This window comes from Mirounga angustirostris, unplaced genomic scaffold (genome assembly GCF_029215605.1).
Source record: "Mirounga angustirostris isolate CCGP_5_RB_7025 unplaced genomic scaffold, mMirAng1.0.hap1 SCAF_6, whole genome shotgun sequence".
In the NCBI taxonomy this organism is placed as follows: Eukaryota; Metazoa; Chordata; class Mammalia; order Carnivora; family Phocidae; genus Mirounga; species Mirounga angustirostris.
The window spans coordinates 32,483,888-32,500,097 of record NW_026991714.1 but is presented as its reverse complement, the minus strand read 5'-3'; the positions used below and the strand labels follow the sequence as shown (position 1 = coordinate 32,500,097).

At 34.6% G+C, this 16,210-nt stretch overlaps 1 protein-coding gene across 1 annotated transcript in view; it reads right to left on the bottom strand.

The window, feature by feature from the left end:
• Positions 1 to 16,210, bottom strand: part of ZBTB41 (zinc finger and BTB domain containing 41) — a 49,026-nt gene that overhangs the window by 16,753 nt on the left and 16,063 nt on the right. Inside the window, exons 6-10 of the mRNA XM_045877096.3 lie at positions 14,634 to 14,763; positions 9,399 to 9,494; positions 7,929 to 8,035; positions 6,205 to 6,310; positions 773 to 861 (exon numbers count right to left, since the gene is read on the bottom strand). Coding sequence (XP_045733052.1) covers positions 773 to 861; positions 6,205 to 6,310; positions 7,929 to 8,035; positions 9,399 to 9,494; positions 14,634 to 14,763 — 528 coding nt within the window. The remainder of the gene's footprint in view (positions 1 to 772; positions 862 to 6,204; positions 6,311 to 7,928; positions 8,036 to 9,398; positions 9,495 to 14,633; positions 14,764 to 16,210) is intronic.

Below are 16,210 nucleotides of genomic sequence, written 5' to 3'. Positions count from 1 at the left end.
TTCTTTGGTATTGAAATTTCCCAAATCCAGTTATTTTCCATTCTGATATTTATGAAATCAGTTATTTTTCTCTTCTAGAACAGCAGCTTGACAAAATCCAAATAAATATAAAACAGCCATAAATGCATAAATAAGTTTCTTTTTTAAAAAGGAAAGGTTAGGTTTAAGAATTGTTAATTTCTATGGGAAGTCAAACAAGGACTATGACAACATATAAGAAAGAATCCAAGAGTCTATATTTCAAAATATGGCAGCATTACCAAGGGGGAAAAAATAAAGGTTTAGAAAATAATTATCTTCTGGAGAGCAGCTGAAGCAAATCATTCTACTGTAACTACCCACAAATCACAACTGACTATGTGTAAAGGAAAGTATACAAGAGTAACTTGGTTAAGCAAGATAATCAAATCCTATCTGATTTATTCTTTTAAAAGAGGGGAAAAAAAAAAAGGAATGTCTTCAGAGAGTTACATAGATACCGAGCAAATATAAACATCCAGAAAAGGGGAAAATTAGAGCTAAACATTGAGTAAATTCCCTATGAAGAAAAGTTTGCCCCAACTTTACAAAATAATATTAAAAAATATTGAAGCTTACAGAGAATCAAAAGGCAGAATATCGCTCATTCATGACATCAATTTTAATAAAATAAGTAAAAATCGTATGGGGAAAAGACAAAAAAATTTAACCAAGAACAACAAAGTTTAAATGTCCATATTTTACTCCTGAATAATTACACAAAGATATAAATAAAGTACCCATTAGCTTTTACCTGAATGCGTCCGAAAATGCATTTCTAGACTTGATTTGCCTTTAAAAATTTTCTTACAAACGTCACATTGATGAAAGGTTGCTTTGTATCTAAGAAACATAAAAAGGGTTGAGTTTTCAATATAACTTTAATAACACAATGAAAATAGGTTACATTTACAAAATTTACATATAATTCTCACATTAATAAAGCATAGAAATCCAAAGGAATGTGGAAATACTTTTAAAGTACCAACCTTACCTCTGGCTCTTCCTCCTCCAATTACATTCAACATACAAATTTGTAAAAAGAGGTCCTTAGACTTTTAACTTTAAACCACTTACTTTTAAGATTTAAATCATTGGACTTCTGTATTATTATTATTTGCTATTAAAAATATCAAAGGAAAAATTATAGGGACAGAAACAGATCAATGATGGGTTGAAGGAAGAAAAAAGGAGTTGAACAAAAAAGTCTGGTGGAAATTTAGGGGTGATGGAACTATTCTGTATCTTGACTGTGGTAATGATTACATGACTACATGCATCTGTCAAAACTTGCAGAACTATACACTACAAACAATGAATTTCTCTGCATGTAGAGTGTAACAATTAAATTTAAAAAATAGATGCTGGGGCTGAATGAAGAGAAACTACAGCAACCTCAAAACGTGCCTTCGTCAAAAAGGTGACACTGCTCTAATTGGTTCACTTAATAACACAAATAATAAATACTACAAACTTGAACTTAAATTTTATACCTAAATTTTAAAAGAACAAGATACCAGCCCTTTATTTTTATTACAGATTAATAGACATAAAAAGCTATAAAGTACTCAAAGCTACCTTATCACGCAGTAGAGAGCAGTACCTAAGAATATGTGTTTGTGATTTAAACAATCCTAGACTCCAATTTCATTGTGAAGGATTGTGAGGATTAAGATATTTGTAAAATGATTCGCATTTAAGTGGTGGTTATTAGAAAGCCTACCATCTCACCTTGGAAATAATTCATATCTGATGAGTACATGCCAAATAATTAACTCAAATATAGGCTACTATAATGTTCTGTAAGACAGTTTGCTTTTAACAGATCTACTGAGTCTTACTGGAATGTTTAGCATATCATTACCAATATTCAATAGCAATAGTACGCCTAAGGGTATCAAATGCCACTCATACTTTTCAAGTCATTCAACTCAACATTTACAAAGTGGCTACAAAAATTCCATGCAAGGCCCTGTCTTCCAGAAACTTACTTCTACTTGATGAAACAGACATTTAAAAAGATAATCTAGATTTAGTGACTTGGAAGTGTCACTGATAAACTTAGCAAAAGACTTGTAACTAGTATACTTGGTTTGTCTTATTCTGTTCATATCCATAGTAAATACAAACAGAGATACAAACAGGGTCACCATGGGCACACACATAGAGACACAGAGGTACTCAACTAGGGGCAATTTTGCCCTGCATGGGGTATTTAGCAATGCCTGAAGACATTTTTGGTTTTCACAACTGGGGGTAGGTAGGTGCTACTGCCATCTACTAGATAGAAGCCAGGAATACCAATAAATAAACATTCTAGAGTGCACAGGACAGCTCCCCAACAAAGAATTATCTGGCCCAAAATGTCCTCCCCTTAGCTATGGCTAAGAAATCATGGTCTATACCATGAACGGAGTGAAGTTTTAAACATATATATGCTCACAACACTTTAAGTGTCTCACAGTGAACATAGGATAAAGATAAAATGTACAAAGACCTCGATGGGTCAGGCCCTATATATGTACCTCTCCCTTCTCACATGGATGCTAGAGTATAGATTTTCCAGGATAGGAGTGATGAACAGTTCCAAATGAAGGTGAGATGCCCAGTGTGAAAAGGACCTAAAAATGTCTATTGGAGTTGGCAATAAGGAACTTATACTGACAGCAATTTAAGAGGTAAAGTCAGAGGTCATATCGCAACAGCTTATTACAGTGAATGGAAAGTGGAGAAGTAGATAAGGATACTGAAATAGAGTCACCATTTTAAAACGTTTAAAAGGGAAGAAGAAACATTAGAAAATAATGGGTAGGAGGAGGGGTGCTAACCTTAAGCACTCCACATTCTTTCCCTGGATAATCTGCTTTTATGTATTCACATATAAATCTTTATCCACAGGTGAGTCTTCACTCCTGAGATTTAGACTTACATTTACCTATCACATTTTACGTTTGAGTTTCCATTAAGCAGCTCAAAGTCAATACACACCAAACAATTCATCATCTCCCTTTGTAAACTTAGTCCATCTTCTGTTTTCTCTATCTCACTGGCCAGTTTATCACCCACCCACTTGAAAAGTGGAATTCCTTGAAAAAAGGAATTATCCATGACTACTCCCATTATCTCAAAAAACTAAGTATTTTTCAAATAAGTACCTTCTACTATTTATTACTAATGCTACTCCCGAGATAGGCCCTCACCATCTTTTTCCTAAATTCTAGCAGCTTTCTAACTGGTTGATTTACTTGCCTCGATTTATCCACTACAAATCCAGCCTCCCTACACCAATAAGAGTGATCTACCCCAAAAGAAATCCAACGTGTCACCCTCTTGTTTAAAATCTTCAGTGGCTGTTTATCACATAGGAATAAGTACTGGTTCCATAAAGGCTTCATATTCTAGATCCACCATTAGCCAACCCTTGTAGAAAGTGGAACCTACAGCTTCTGGTTCCATAATTATCTAGGCCAGTAGATAGGCCCACAGGCTCTTGTGGCAGTGAGGGAATCCCAAAATTCTTTCATAGGGTTTATAAGATCAAAGTTATTTTCAAAATAATACCATAACATTATTTGCCTTTCTCGTTGTGTTGACATTTACACTAATGACATATACAAAAGACATGGGAAGTAAAAGTGCCAGTACCTCAGCTCTAAACAAGGTAGTGGTCCCAAAATGTACTAATCGTCATTGTGCTCCTCACTGCCAGGCACTCACAGAAAGAAAAGAAAAATGTGGTAAAGGAGTCAAATTACTAATTTTTCCCAGTTTCAACCTTTCAGACTGTGGCCTTTGTAATGTTCTCTGCGATGGAGTGGCAACGACACAGCACTTCCACCGCACACCGAAGTACCTGAGTCTGAGTGGTGGGCTGAAGGAGCCACTTCCTTCACGAAATACCATTTTACTTGAAAGAATGAAAGACAAGAAAGAAAAAAAGACAAGCCACAGTTACAGACTTGAGTATTTGGCAGATATTTTCTTGAAAATTAAAGGAAGTAAAACTGTTACTTCAGTATTTGTCATCAATGATAAAGTTTGAGCTTTCAAGCTAGTATAAAAATTCTGGAGAACCTGCAGCTGCCCTTGTGATGTTGACAGCTTCCCAAAACTCCCTTCTGAGAGACTAGAGGCAATATTAACAAATGTGATTTGTTGATCCTGTACTGTGAAATGTGCTAACATTTAGAAAATTGGCATAATTTAGTGAACCCATATTTTCCAAATGACAAATGCATCATATTACAATTTATGCATAGGTAAAAAAATTCATTCAAGTACAAGACCAATAGACTGTAACAGAGTATGAAAACTTCATTAATCTTGTTTCAGATTGCACCTTGCAACTACCTTTAAGAAACTAGCACTTAAACAGTTTTAGTGTAGTAGCAAAGACTAATAACCACAATTATCTAAGACTGCTATCATAATACTCCTTCTTTTACCAACTATGTATAGAGAGGCTAGATTTTCTTCGTTTACTTCAAATAAAATAATGCATGGCAGCAGATATGATAATCCAACTGTCTTCTATTAAGCCATAAGAGAGATTTACAAAAATGTAAAACATGCCAGTCTTAATATTTTTAACTTGTTTTGTAAAGTAGCTATTCTTCACAAATTGCTTTTTATGTGAGCATGCGATGCGTATATTACTATTTTTAACTGAATTAATAAGTACTGAATTTTTTCTCAATTGAATTTTTAATATGATTTATATAATTTATTTAAACAATAATATAATTTTTATATTGTAATTTATGTAACAAGAGCTCCTGAGATACTGAATAATTTTTAAAGGTATAAAGGGGTTGAGAAAAAGTTATAGACCCTCAGGAACAAGTGAGTCTGCAGTTCAGTCTCTTTTCCACCCATTCATACAATATGTTTAAATTCTTATTTCCTTTAAAAAAAAAAGATTTTATGTATTTATTTATTTGAGAGAGAGTGCACACAAACAACAGGAGAAACAGAGGAAGAGGGACAAGCAGACTCTGAGCTGATCACAGAGCCTGACGCTGGGCTTGATCCCACGACCCCGAGATCACCTGAGCCAAAATCAAGAGCTGGATGCTTAACCGACTGAACCACCCAGGTGCCCCCTTATTTCCTTTTCTATACAGCATCATGTATATCTTTCTATCCTAGCACTTAGCAGGATTCCTATTATCTCATGAATAAAAGAATTCAATGACTACAATGAATACATTGATTCAATGGGTGAATCACTGAACAAAATCAGTGAAAGAAAATATAAACCAGTATGTGAAAATACAAAAAAATGGATACAAATCAGCACTTCCTACTCTTCTTCAAAGTGGTCTATCACTTACTACATTTAAAGATACTATGTATATTTTGTTGATGATGCTCAGTATATTAACCTAAGTTTCTTGGCACCTATTACTTAGCATTTGTTCCAAACACCTAGTCCAAGAACATGGATTCTCTGAACATTTTACACTCAACAACTCATCTCAGTTAAACCTGAATACTAAATTTTATTAAAAAGCTGGTGTTCAAAAGAAAAAAAAGAGACCAAAAAACAGACTCTTAGAGAATAAACTGATAGTCACCAGAGAGAGGTGGGCAGGGGGAATAGGTGAAATAGGTTCGGGATTTAAGAGTACATTTATCATGATGATCACTGAGTAATGTATAGAACTGTTGAATCACTATATTGTGTATCTGACACTAATATAATATTGTATATTAAATATATTGGAATTAAAAAAAAGTTGGTATTTAGGATAGCACATGCCCCCTTCAAATAAAATACCATTTTAAATGCTCAGTCTGGTTAAAAAGAAATCTAAATTCTGACTAGAAACATGTCCCAATAATTGCTCTAATTAAGTATAATATATAGGGCAGCACATTTATACTTTTAGGTAAAAGCCACAGCAACCAAAGATAAATGAAATGCCCAAAGAATTTCAAGATTTTATATTAGTCATTAACTTCAATGTCTACCACCTCTAGCCTTAAGTCAACTGAAAACAAGTAAAACAAAAATGTTTCACTGAATTCCGTTAGGTCAGCAGAGAAGCTACAGAAGCCAGAAAAAAGAGAGAGCTAGTTAACCTATCCCCAATTAAACAAAATAAACTAGGAGACAAGTTATAACTTTCCTCTAACCTATACTTATCCAATGTAGTAATTATGAGAAACTGCTTTTTCACTTACTTTTGCCACACTTTCTCTCCCAGGTGTACACTTTTGTAATGAACAGTGAGATGATCCCTACGACCAAAACATTTTCCACATTCTTCACATTGATGAGCCTTCTCACCTTAAAGACCCAAATATTTTGATTATAATATGCAATTCAGTTTTCCACCAGAAATATATTATCAAACAGTAAGATAACATGATGGGAAATATACCAAAAAAGTAAGGCCACCCTTTATTCTGGGCTATTTGCTTTATATTCCTTACTCAAAAACCTTTCTTCAGTGAACCTATGCTTATTTTAATGGATGTGAGCCCTTTTCCCTCACTTGGAAAAGGAACGAATAGGGTTTTTGCTGTAGACTTCAAATCTTACCTTTCAATGTAACAGGACAAAATAAATGAAATTACTTCAAAACTCAGTAATTTTTTAGGAATATAGTAAGTCTAGATGTCAAACACTTCAAATGAAAATACACTGAATCAAGAAGAGGCTGTTTTACTGTTAATAAAAAGGACCCGAACATTTTCAGATCTTTGTACTTTATTTTTATTTTTTTTTAAAGATTTCATTTATTTATTTGAGAGAGACAGTGAGCGAGAGAGCACAAGCGGGGTGGAGGGGCAGGGGGAGAGAGAGAAGCAGACTTCCCGCTGAGCAGAGCCCGACAAGGGGCTTGACCCTGGGATCATGACCTGAGCTGAAGGCAAATGCTTAACCGACTGAGCCACCCAGGCATCCCTTTTTGTATTCTATTTTTAAAATATTTTTCATCTATGGGGATTTCATACATTTATTTGTAATGAGCCAAAATACAAATATGAAGTAAAATTCTAGATGAGTCCCATTTCTCATCTCTGTTCTTCAGTTTCAAAGGCTTGGCCTTTAAAAACCACTGTCTCAACTTAATCCAGATGCAATTAAAGCATGTGATCTCTACAATTAGGAATTTAGAATTCTCCTCCTAAAAACAAAAATGCATAATTTCAGTGAGCATCTCTTAAAGTGTTGATAACAACTGCATCCTTCAACCTCACTGGGATCATTTAAGAAAATAATTATATCTGTTGCATACTTTATACTTAGATTATGTTTATAATAATAATAATCACCTGTTCTACTGTGCTCATAGAGATGGCTCTTTCCCATTATTGTGCTCATATAGTTGGCTCTCTTAGCACTTCCTGAACATCAATCTGAGAGGAAAATATGAAAGAAAGCCCCAGAATATGAAAATTATAAATATGGTATAAAGATCTGAAATTGATCAGGATTATTAAGGTACTCTTTTCCAAAGATAGAGTTTCAAAAATTCACTATTACATAAACTTTAACACCCAATTATAATCATTTCTCTTCAAATATGTTTTGCTAACTTCTTTCAAATCCAATCAAAATGAGCAATGTTATCTTGGCATCTCCATTTAGAGATATGTCAATATCAATTATTGAATATATCCACATAATATGCAAAATGCAAATTTTGACAATTTTATTAAAACAAACATCAAAATATAGTCTGTAGTCATAAAAGGCAACCAAATGATTAAAATTACAGTGAACAAAAACATGTCATAAAATTATGTCCCTTTCAGATATTTTTAAAAAAATTTTTCAGAGTCAGCATTATCAATGTCAAATTATTAAAATTATAGCCAACATAAACATGATGTAGTATGTCCTCTAGCAAGTGCTTTTTTAAAGGCTTCTGTAAACATCATTACAAAGTACACCTTACCTGAATGTATTTTTTTGTGCTTTGTAAGATGGTCATGACGAATAAACGTTTTCCCACATTCATCACATTCATATCTTTTATCATCGTGATGTACTCGTAAGTGAAGTCTATAAAGAAAAAAAAACAACTGAAGACCATAAAAACTGGTGACACCAAAGGTAAAATCCTGATTAACTCTAAATAGGGAAACTGGACTCACTCACCCTCATACATTATTTGCTCCACTTCTATGACTTTCCTCTTTCCCCACTCTTTCACTATCTAACTCCAGGGTTCCTACTCAGCTCTTTCAAAAAAACACCTCAACATTTGCACATACACTACGTCTACATGACCTTCCTTCCTGACTTAAATCTACTTCACTGAACATACTAAATGTCTAGGGTTGTTATCTATCTGACTGGTGGAGTTTCAGAGATAGCAAAAGTAGGAATGAGTCAGAAGGAATTAGAATCAGACAAATGGGGTGACTTAAACTCACAATACAGCAAATAATTAAGAATTAACCCTTTTCTGGATGACTGATACCCCTTACAAATCGATAGATGAGAATTTAGCAAATTTTATAAGTAATCAACTTTCTGACAATTACATTCTGCTACTTTTCTTCACACTAACCAAAATTAGTTCATTTTATAGTCACCCAAAGACAGATTATAAAAGCTTTAAATTATTAAAATTCATTTAATTTGAATTATTTTTAGCACCATAATCCTCCCATCTATATATATCCCAGTGAAATGAATAGCTTTCCCATTCAAGTTGCCAAAACAGATATTGATTCCATAACTAAAACCAGTAAACCAACTGAGCTGCATCTAAAAAGGACCCATTATGTTTAAAATTTTTTAAAAAGAGGTAAAAGAAGTAAATAATAAATGAAAGTGTAAAAATTAAAGCCTTAAGATTAAAAACCCTAAGAGCATTAATAAACATGTAAAATGTACACATCTCACAGTAGGCAGTCACTTAATCAATTATTCAGGAAAAAGTCAACTTTTCATAAACTTCAAATGTGGTCAAGGATTCAGCTATAAAAACAGTTACACAGGTTACAACTAATACACAGAAGACTTTCCAAAACTGAGAGTCCTAGAGTTCTCAATTTTGCCATATTTCATACCAAAATATTTTTTTGATAATCAAGAGTAATGAAATACACTAAGGTTAGAATATCAGAGTTTTAATGAGTTTTGAATCAAAGAAAAGTAATGAAATAAACATTTAAATGACAGTGACTTGGACAGTAAAGCATTTAGCAAACTTGGTGATGAAATATTTAATATTTTGTACTATAGAATAAAGACTATTAAAAGTTGTAATGTGGGGGAAAAGTCTGTAAATTTTGTATAATTTTGTTTACTGTAAGTGCTAAGAAATATTTTAATTCAATAAACAACTAATGCAATGATAAAACAGAATTAAAATAATTTATCTTACCTAATATAGGGGAAAAATGGCTTGACTTACCTGTATGAACTTCCATGACGGAAACTTTGCCCACAAATACTACAAAGATGAGGTTTTTCTCCACTGTGGATTCTCAAATGTTCTTTCAAAGTAGTTCTGTGTTAAAAAATATACATTTATCTAGAGACTTTTTTAATGTCATTATTTATATTAAACATAGGTTTCCAGGAGTGCCTGGGTGGCTCAGTCAGTTAAGCATCTTACTCTTGATTTCAGGTCAGGTCATGATCTCAGGGTTGTGAGATCAAGCCCTGCATAGGGCTCCATGGTGGACGTGGAGTCTCCTTAAGATTCTCTCTCCCCCTCTTCCCCTGCCCCTTCCCCTGCTTGCAATTTCTCTCTCTCTCTCTCTCAAACACGGTATTCAGAAAGCTTACTAGAAAGGTATTCAAGCTAACAGATATTATGACAATTTTCCCTTTCTCCTACAGTATTTTTGCTTTTTACTGGATTAGTCTCACCAGCATATAATCCCGCCTGCTTTGTCTCTCTTCTTTATTTTTTTTTATTTTATTTTTTTAAAGATTTTATTTATTTATTCATTAGAGACAGAGAGAGAGGCAGAGGGAGAAGCAGGCTCCCAAGGAGCAGGGAGCCCGATGCGGGACTCGATCCCAGGACCCTGAGATCATGACCTGAGCCGAAGGCAGACGCTTAACAACTGAGCCACCCAGGAGCCCTGTCTCTCTTCTTTAAACACACACACACACACAAAATTAACTTTGGCTTCCTTTGCCATCAGTTTGCTCAAAGATTTAACTATATAGCTTAAGCAGCTATCAAGGAGTACAATGAAAAATGCTCAATTGTTACTACTGCATTAAGTAAAACTGATGTGAATTTTAACAGAGAAAATTTAATAATATATAAGCCAACCCAGTTTATCAGTACTATTCCTTTCAAATATGTGCTCAGTATCTGTGAAAAGAATGTTTTAAGGCAAAGAAAGCTTTACAGGTACTTGTAACTTCCAGATGCCAATGTGAAAAGGGGAAACCATATAAAGAATACAATTACGGTCATTCCTAAATCTTCCAGTCCTACTGACCTGGGATGGACTTGTTAAAATAAAAAACAGAGACCAGCCTTGAAAATTCCCCAAACAAACAAAACCAGTTTAGTCCCATAAGCAAAGCCTAATATAGCTTATTTTGCAAGGATAACTTGTCCTGGGTCATTTGTTTATGCCTCTGAAAATCATAGGCAAAACTTAAACTGTTTCCCAAGGTTGATGTGAGGTAACCATTTACCAATTCCCTATCACTTAAGAAAATCCTAATGTCACAACCAACCACTGTGAAGAATAAACAGTCACTGCTTTCTCATTTTTAAGCTGCATGTAACAATATAGCCGAGTCTCATTCTGTGTTCTGGTTTGAGTGCTCCTGGTTTGCAAACTGTCTTTTTACACATGCACAATAAGCTTTTACTAATTACTGCTTTGGTAATTCACTGGTTTTGCTTCTGTTGTTTCTGAACTTCTGGCAGGCTAGTGTATAACCACCGCTGCTCCAAATACATAGCAGCATTTCCTATAGTTCGAACACTCGGAGATTTCCTACATATGTAAAGTGCTGAGTAAGGACAGACAAAGTTACTTTGGGAGGAAAGAAAGAACAGGCAATGTGTCTGACCTTTGCAGGCTTTTGACTGTTTCTACTACTTGGTTTTTATTTTAATCCCACATCTAGTGAGTGTTAAGGCTGAACCTGAAATGAAGGCAGATCTACGCCAGTAGATGGTGCTCTTCCACAAGGCCCACCAACACTGGACAGGTGCGTCTGCAGGTACATTCTGCTTTGTGGAAATTATCGCTAAAACTATTCCGAGACCCCTACCTACTAAGTAATTTAAAGTAAAAAGATGGAGAGATTGTTTTAGTTTTTGGTTTGCTTTTTGTTTTTATAGAAAGACCTTTAAGAAAAAAGAATGTATAATGCATAAAATAAACTGTATCCATCTGTAGGCTAAGATCAAGTGTAGCATATTGGTTTTCCTATTTTACCATCATATCAATTTGATATTTTAAGAATGTGGCATTTCTAATGTTTTAAAATTATGGAACTTTTATATACTGAAGGATATAAAATGTATACATATTGTTCAAAGAATGCTATTATTACACTTAAATGCAGGATAAGACCTAGAATATTGCTATACCTTAGAATGCCTCTACATGTTCCTCCTTCATCTCTCAGATAACCATTTATGTTAACTATTCCCTTTCTTCTTTGTTTTACTACTTAGTAGTATATATCACTAAACAATATACTGTATATTTTTGAAAAACCAAGTAGCAAGCACAAATCTAACAATATTGCCACTATTAGCTAAAGAGCCACAAGATAGTATGAACATGGTCTCTTTATCAAAGTCTGGCTGTAGCTTGCCTGAGCATTGGCAAGAGTCCTTTCCAACATGTCAGCGGGTAAAGTCATAAATAAATACTGGAGGGCGCCTGGGTGGCTCAGTTGGTTAAGCGACTGCCTTCGGCTCAGGTCATGATCCTGGAGTCCCGGGATCGAGTCCCGCGTCGGGCTCCCTGCTCGGCAGGGAGTCTGCTTCTCCCTCTGACCCTCCTCCCTCTCATGCTCTCTGTCTCTCATTCTCTCTCTCTCAAAAAATAAAATAAATAAATAAATAAAAAAGTTAAAAAAATAAAAAAATAAATAAATACTGGAAAAGAGGGCTCATCACAATCTGAGAATCTGACAATCTCGAATGGATCAGGTACTAGAAGTCTGGCAGAAATACAGCCAAAGTAAAAAGGCTGATGTATATATTTTGCTTCTAAACTTACTATGAACTACCTCTAATTCTCACAGATAGGTCAAAAAAGAATATTTCTGTGAAATGAAACAAGTGTTCTCAGTTAAATCAAGTAGCAAGGCAAAAATATAATAGTACAATGGTATTATAGTACAATAGTATACTAGCATACAGGTACTAGTGGCAGAGTATAGATAAGAATTTGAATCAGGGAGAGGGAAACAGGGAGCTGCTATTCAATGGGTATGAAGTCTCAGTTATGCAAGATGGGTAAATTCTAGAGGTCTGCTGTACAACATTGTGCCTTAACACAATAATAATACTGTATTAATAACTTAATACTGTATTGTAACTTAATAACAATACTGTATTGTGCACTTAAACATTTGTTAAGAAGGTAGATCTCATGTTAAATGTTCTTACCATAGAAAATAAAAAATAAATTTTGGGGTCAGACCTACTCTCACATCCTGTCCCCTAGTTAAAAGAGGAAACATGCCAGCAGGGATCTTAGCAGTGACAACCCTCAATCTGTCATGGGGCATCACTACTACTAGTGCGGACTGACTACCCATTGTTACACATATATTGCACATCTCACAACCTGGAAACTTCATGCACCATCCTCCTATGAATTCCTTTTGCCTCTTTCCAGTATCAGAATTTCTATTTCCTATAGCCCTTGTCTTCCTCTTCATCAGTTTACTTTCTCATTCTGGTGAAGCATACCCTTTAGTTGCTTCATGAGAAAGAGAACATCAAAGGCCAACTTTTTGATAGCATGAAAAATGTCAATGATCCTCAGACTTGATTGTTAGTTTGACTAAGAACAGAATTCTAGGCTGGAAATAATTTTCTTTATGAATCTTCAAAGTAAAACTGTATCATCTTATTTCTAGTGTTGCTGTTCAGAGAGATGTCCAAGTAATTCTAATTCATAATTCAACATATGTAGTTTTCCCTGAACAATCAGAAGCATACAGAAGCTTCTCTTTGTCCCCAGTGTTCTGAAATATCACAGTGATGTATCTTGGAGTAGGTTTATTTTCATCCAATGTCCTAAGCATTTGATGGGTAATTTTAGTCTGGCAACTCATGTCCTTCAGTTCTGGGAAATTATCTTGAATTATTCAGTGACGATATTTTCCTTTGCTATTTTCATTGTTCGCTCTTTCTTTCTGGACCTCTTGACTGGTTCTCTAATGTTCTAATCCTTATTTTACACTTCTGTACCTTTTTGCTCTACCTTTTGGGAGATTCCCTCAACTTTGTTCTTCAATCCTTCCATTAGGGTCTTTACTTTGTCTATCATGCCTTGAATTTCTGGGAGCTCTGATTTGTTATAGCACCCTGTTCTTGTCTAATGGATTCTAGATCTTCAACTGGGGATATTCATAATATGAATATTTCTCATGAAGCAACCAGTTGTTTATTTCTTTTTTTGAAAGTTTTCTTCTTTTTGAATAATGTTTCCTTCAAGATTGTTTTTTCTTCCCGAACTGTGTTAGAATCTAGCTTCCATGTTAAATGATTTCGTTCTGTGTTTAATTCTTCTGTCCATGATTACATGTGATAGACTAAAAAGTAGATGGCACAATCAAAGAGCATGCATAAGTGGGCCCTGATGACTAGGCTTCACAGCAGGTGACCTGAGTGTACTATTTGTTATGGAATATATTTGCCCTCTGGGTGCTCAGATTTTCAAGGAATTGTTCTCTAATCTAATGCCTGGGGGGTAAAATCTAAAATCCAAGACATCAGCAGGGATAAGGCCTGTGGCTCACTGCTTTCAGCATTCAGAATGCATTCATCATATAACAACATGGTATACTCCAGTCCAGATATCTGCTAAATAGGGATAGGGGTAGGTGCTCAGCAGCAATGACCTGTGTGGGTGGCAGAAAAAAATCCAAATAATCTAACTTCTAAAGAAGTTTTTACTTAAGTGCTCCCTGTTCTGCCTCTCCTTTGCCCTAGTTCCAGAGGTATCTGATACTGCCCACTCCTACACCTTTTGTGGATTCTATGATGTAAACTATGTTCTCGATTTCTCCATTGCCACCTTGGGATTTGTCTTTCTTAGATCTGCTAAGTCAGTTCCCACTGATCCACCTGCTTTCTAGCTCCCGAATCTGTGTTGCTCTTGTCACATTTCTGTTCTTCCTGTCTTTGTAGCTTACTGTCTTTTAAATCAATCAATAACCTTTAATGTAGTTTTAGTGGGGTTTCAGAAAGAGACAAAGTTGTATCTATGTGAAATTTACCATCTAAACCTGCAAATCCTGACTTTATATCATCTTCTATAGCATTTTACATAATTTCTTCTTCTGTCCTTAAATTTCAAATTAAAGTATAATTTTAAGTATCTTATATCTTGTATTACCCTAATCCTTATAAACTATACTCGTTAATTATTTCTATATAACAGTTACCAGGATTTTTCTGGGTGTGTAGTAAATTCCTCACCTTTCTCGTACTGATTTTCCACAGATAAAGCAAGTCCATTTTCTCTTTCCACCATGGGTACATTCTATATGGCGTTTCAAATTTCCAGTGTCATTAAACTGGCGACCACATATATCACATGGAAAAGGACCTAAAAAGGAAAGAATATATATTTAAAGTTTAAAGAATAGATACTAAGTTAAATTTAATAGGATAGGTATGTTATGAATATATATCTACCACTGTAAGTGCATATATTATAACACAATGAAGTTATTCATTTATAGTTTTCTCTTCTCTTCTAGATTATTTATTCCTAGAAGGCAAGTTACACCTGCCTTCTCTATCATCCCTATATGCCTAGAGCTGAGTTTACAGTGTGGCATCTAATATAGTAATGCTGTATAATCTAATGGGTTAATAAATTGAAATGGCCAGTTCCTAGTTTGAAATCAGACTGGAACAAAGTAAAAAACGTTATATACCAGATTTCTGGGAAAAGAAGGTACTGAGAAACTTTGGAAGAATAAACAAAGGACTTCAGAGAGTTCATAAACTGGAAATGAACTGTTGTTCCCCCAAACCACAAATTTTTAATGATGCTGCCTAGGTTGAAAATACTGTAGACTCTACGGTGAACTCTAATGAGAAATTAATTATAATAGAACAATGGAAAAAAATGGCATTTGGACACTGAAATTCAGAAGCATATCTATAAGCAGAATTGTTCAGTAGCCACAGTAGTTTTGGGCGAGTTTCAACATGTTTTTGAGATGACCTCAAAATGTATTAAGTATCTTTAACATACTCTCATTTAAAATCTCTAATATTTCCTCTTTCATGAGATCTGAGCCTTTTATTCATTTATTAACTAATTCAACAAGTATTTATTGATTCTTAATTCATATCTAACACTGGGTTAAGTGAAGCAGTGTTATGGAAAATCCCTCACCTCCTTACATCCCTCCCCCCCCCAAAAAAAACCTCCAAGAAGGTGGAAAAAAGGAGATTCAGCATTTGCACAGCTAAAGATAAATAGATGAAACAAATAAAAGCAAAAAGTGCCAAGATGAGTACATTATGGCAAGTGTATATTAGGCAAAGAGTGAAATAACTATACCTATTTTTGAAGGCTCTAGCTGAGTGAGAAAGAAAGGAGCATTCTCCTTCATGTTCAGTTACTTACCAGTTTTCCAAAGGAAATACCTACGTTCTTTCCCCTATATTAGATACCCAGTTTTGCATGCAGCTAAACCTCTTTGAACTTGTATTTATGAAGCTATGCTGGGAAGGTACTAAAGCAGTTTTCATGCCAACTCTCTAAATAGGATAAAATTAGAAGATTTGACTTTAAAGCCAACTATGATTTTTATACTTATACACAGAAATATATTAATCTTCTACCCTAACTGTTCAGAGTATTTCTTAGAAATATCTCCCTCTGATTTACAGAATATATAATCCTAATGTAGGTAGTGTACGTATGTCTTTGAATAACCTAAAGCAGTAATACACAGGTGTGTGGTATGTGGACCAGCATCATCAGCATCAACCTGGGAATGTGTTAGAAATGCAAATTCTTGGGCCATACCTCAGAC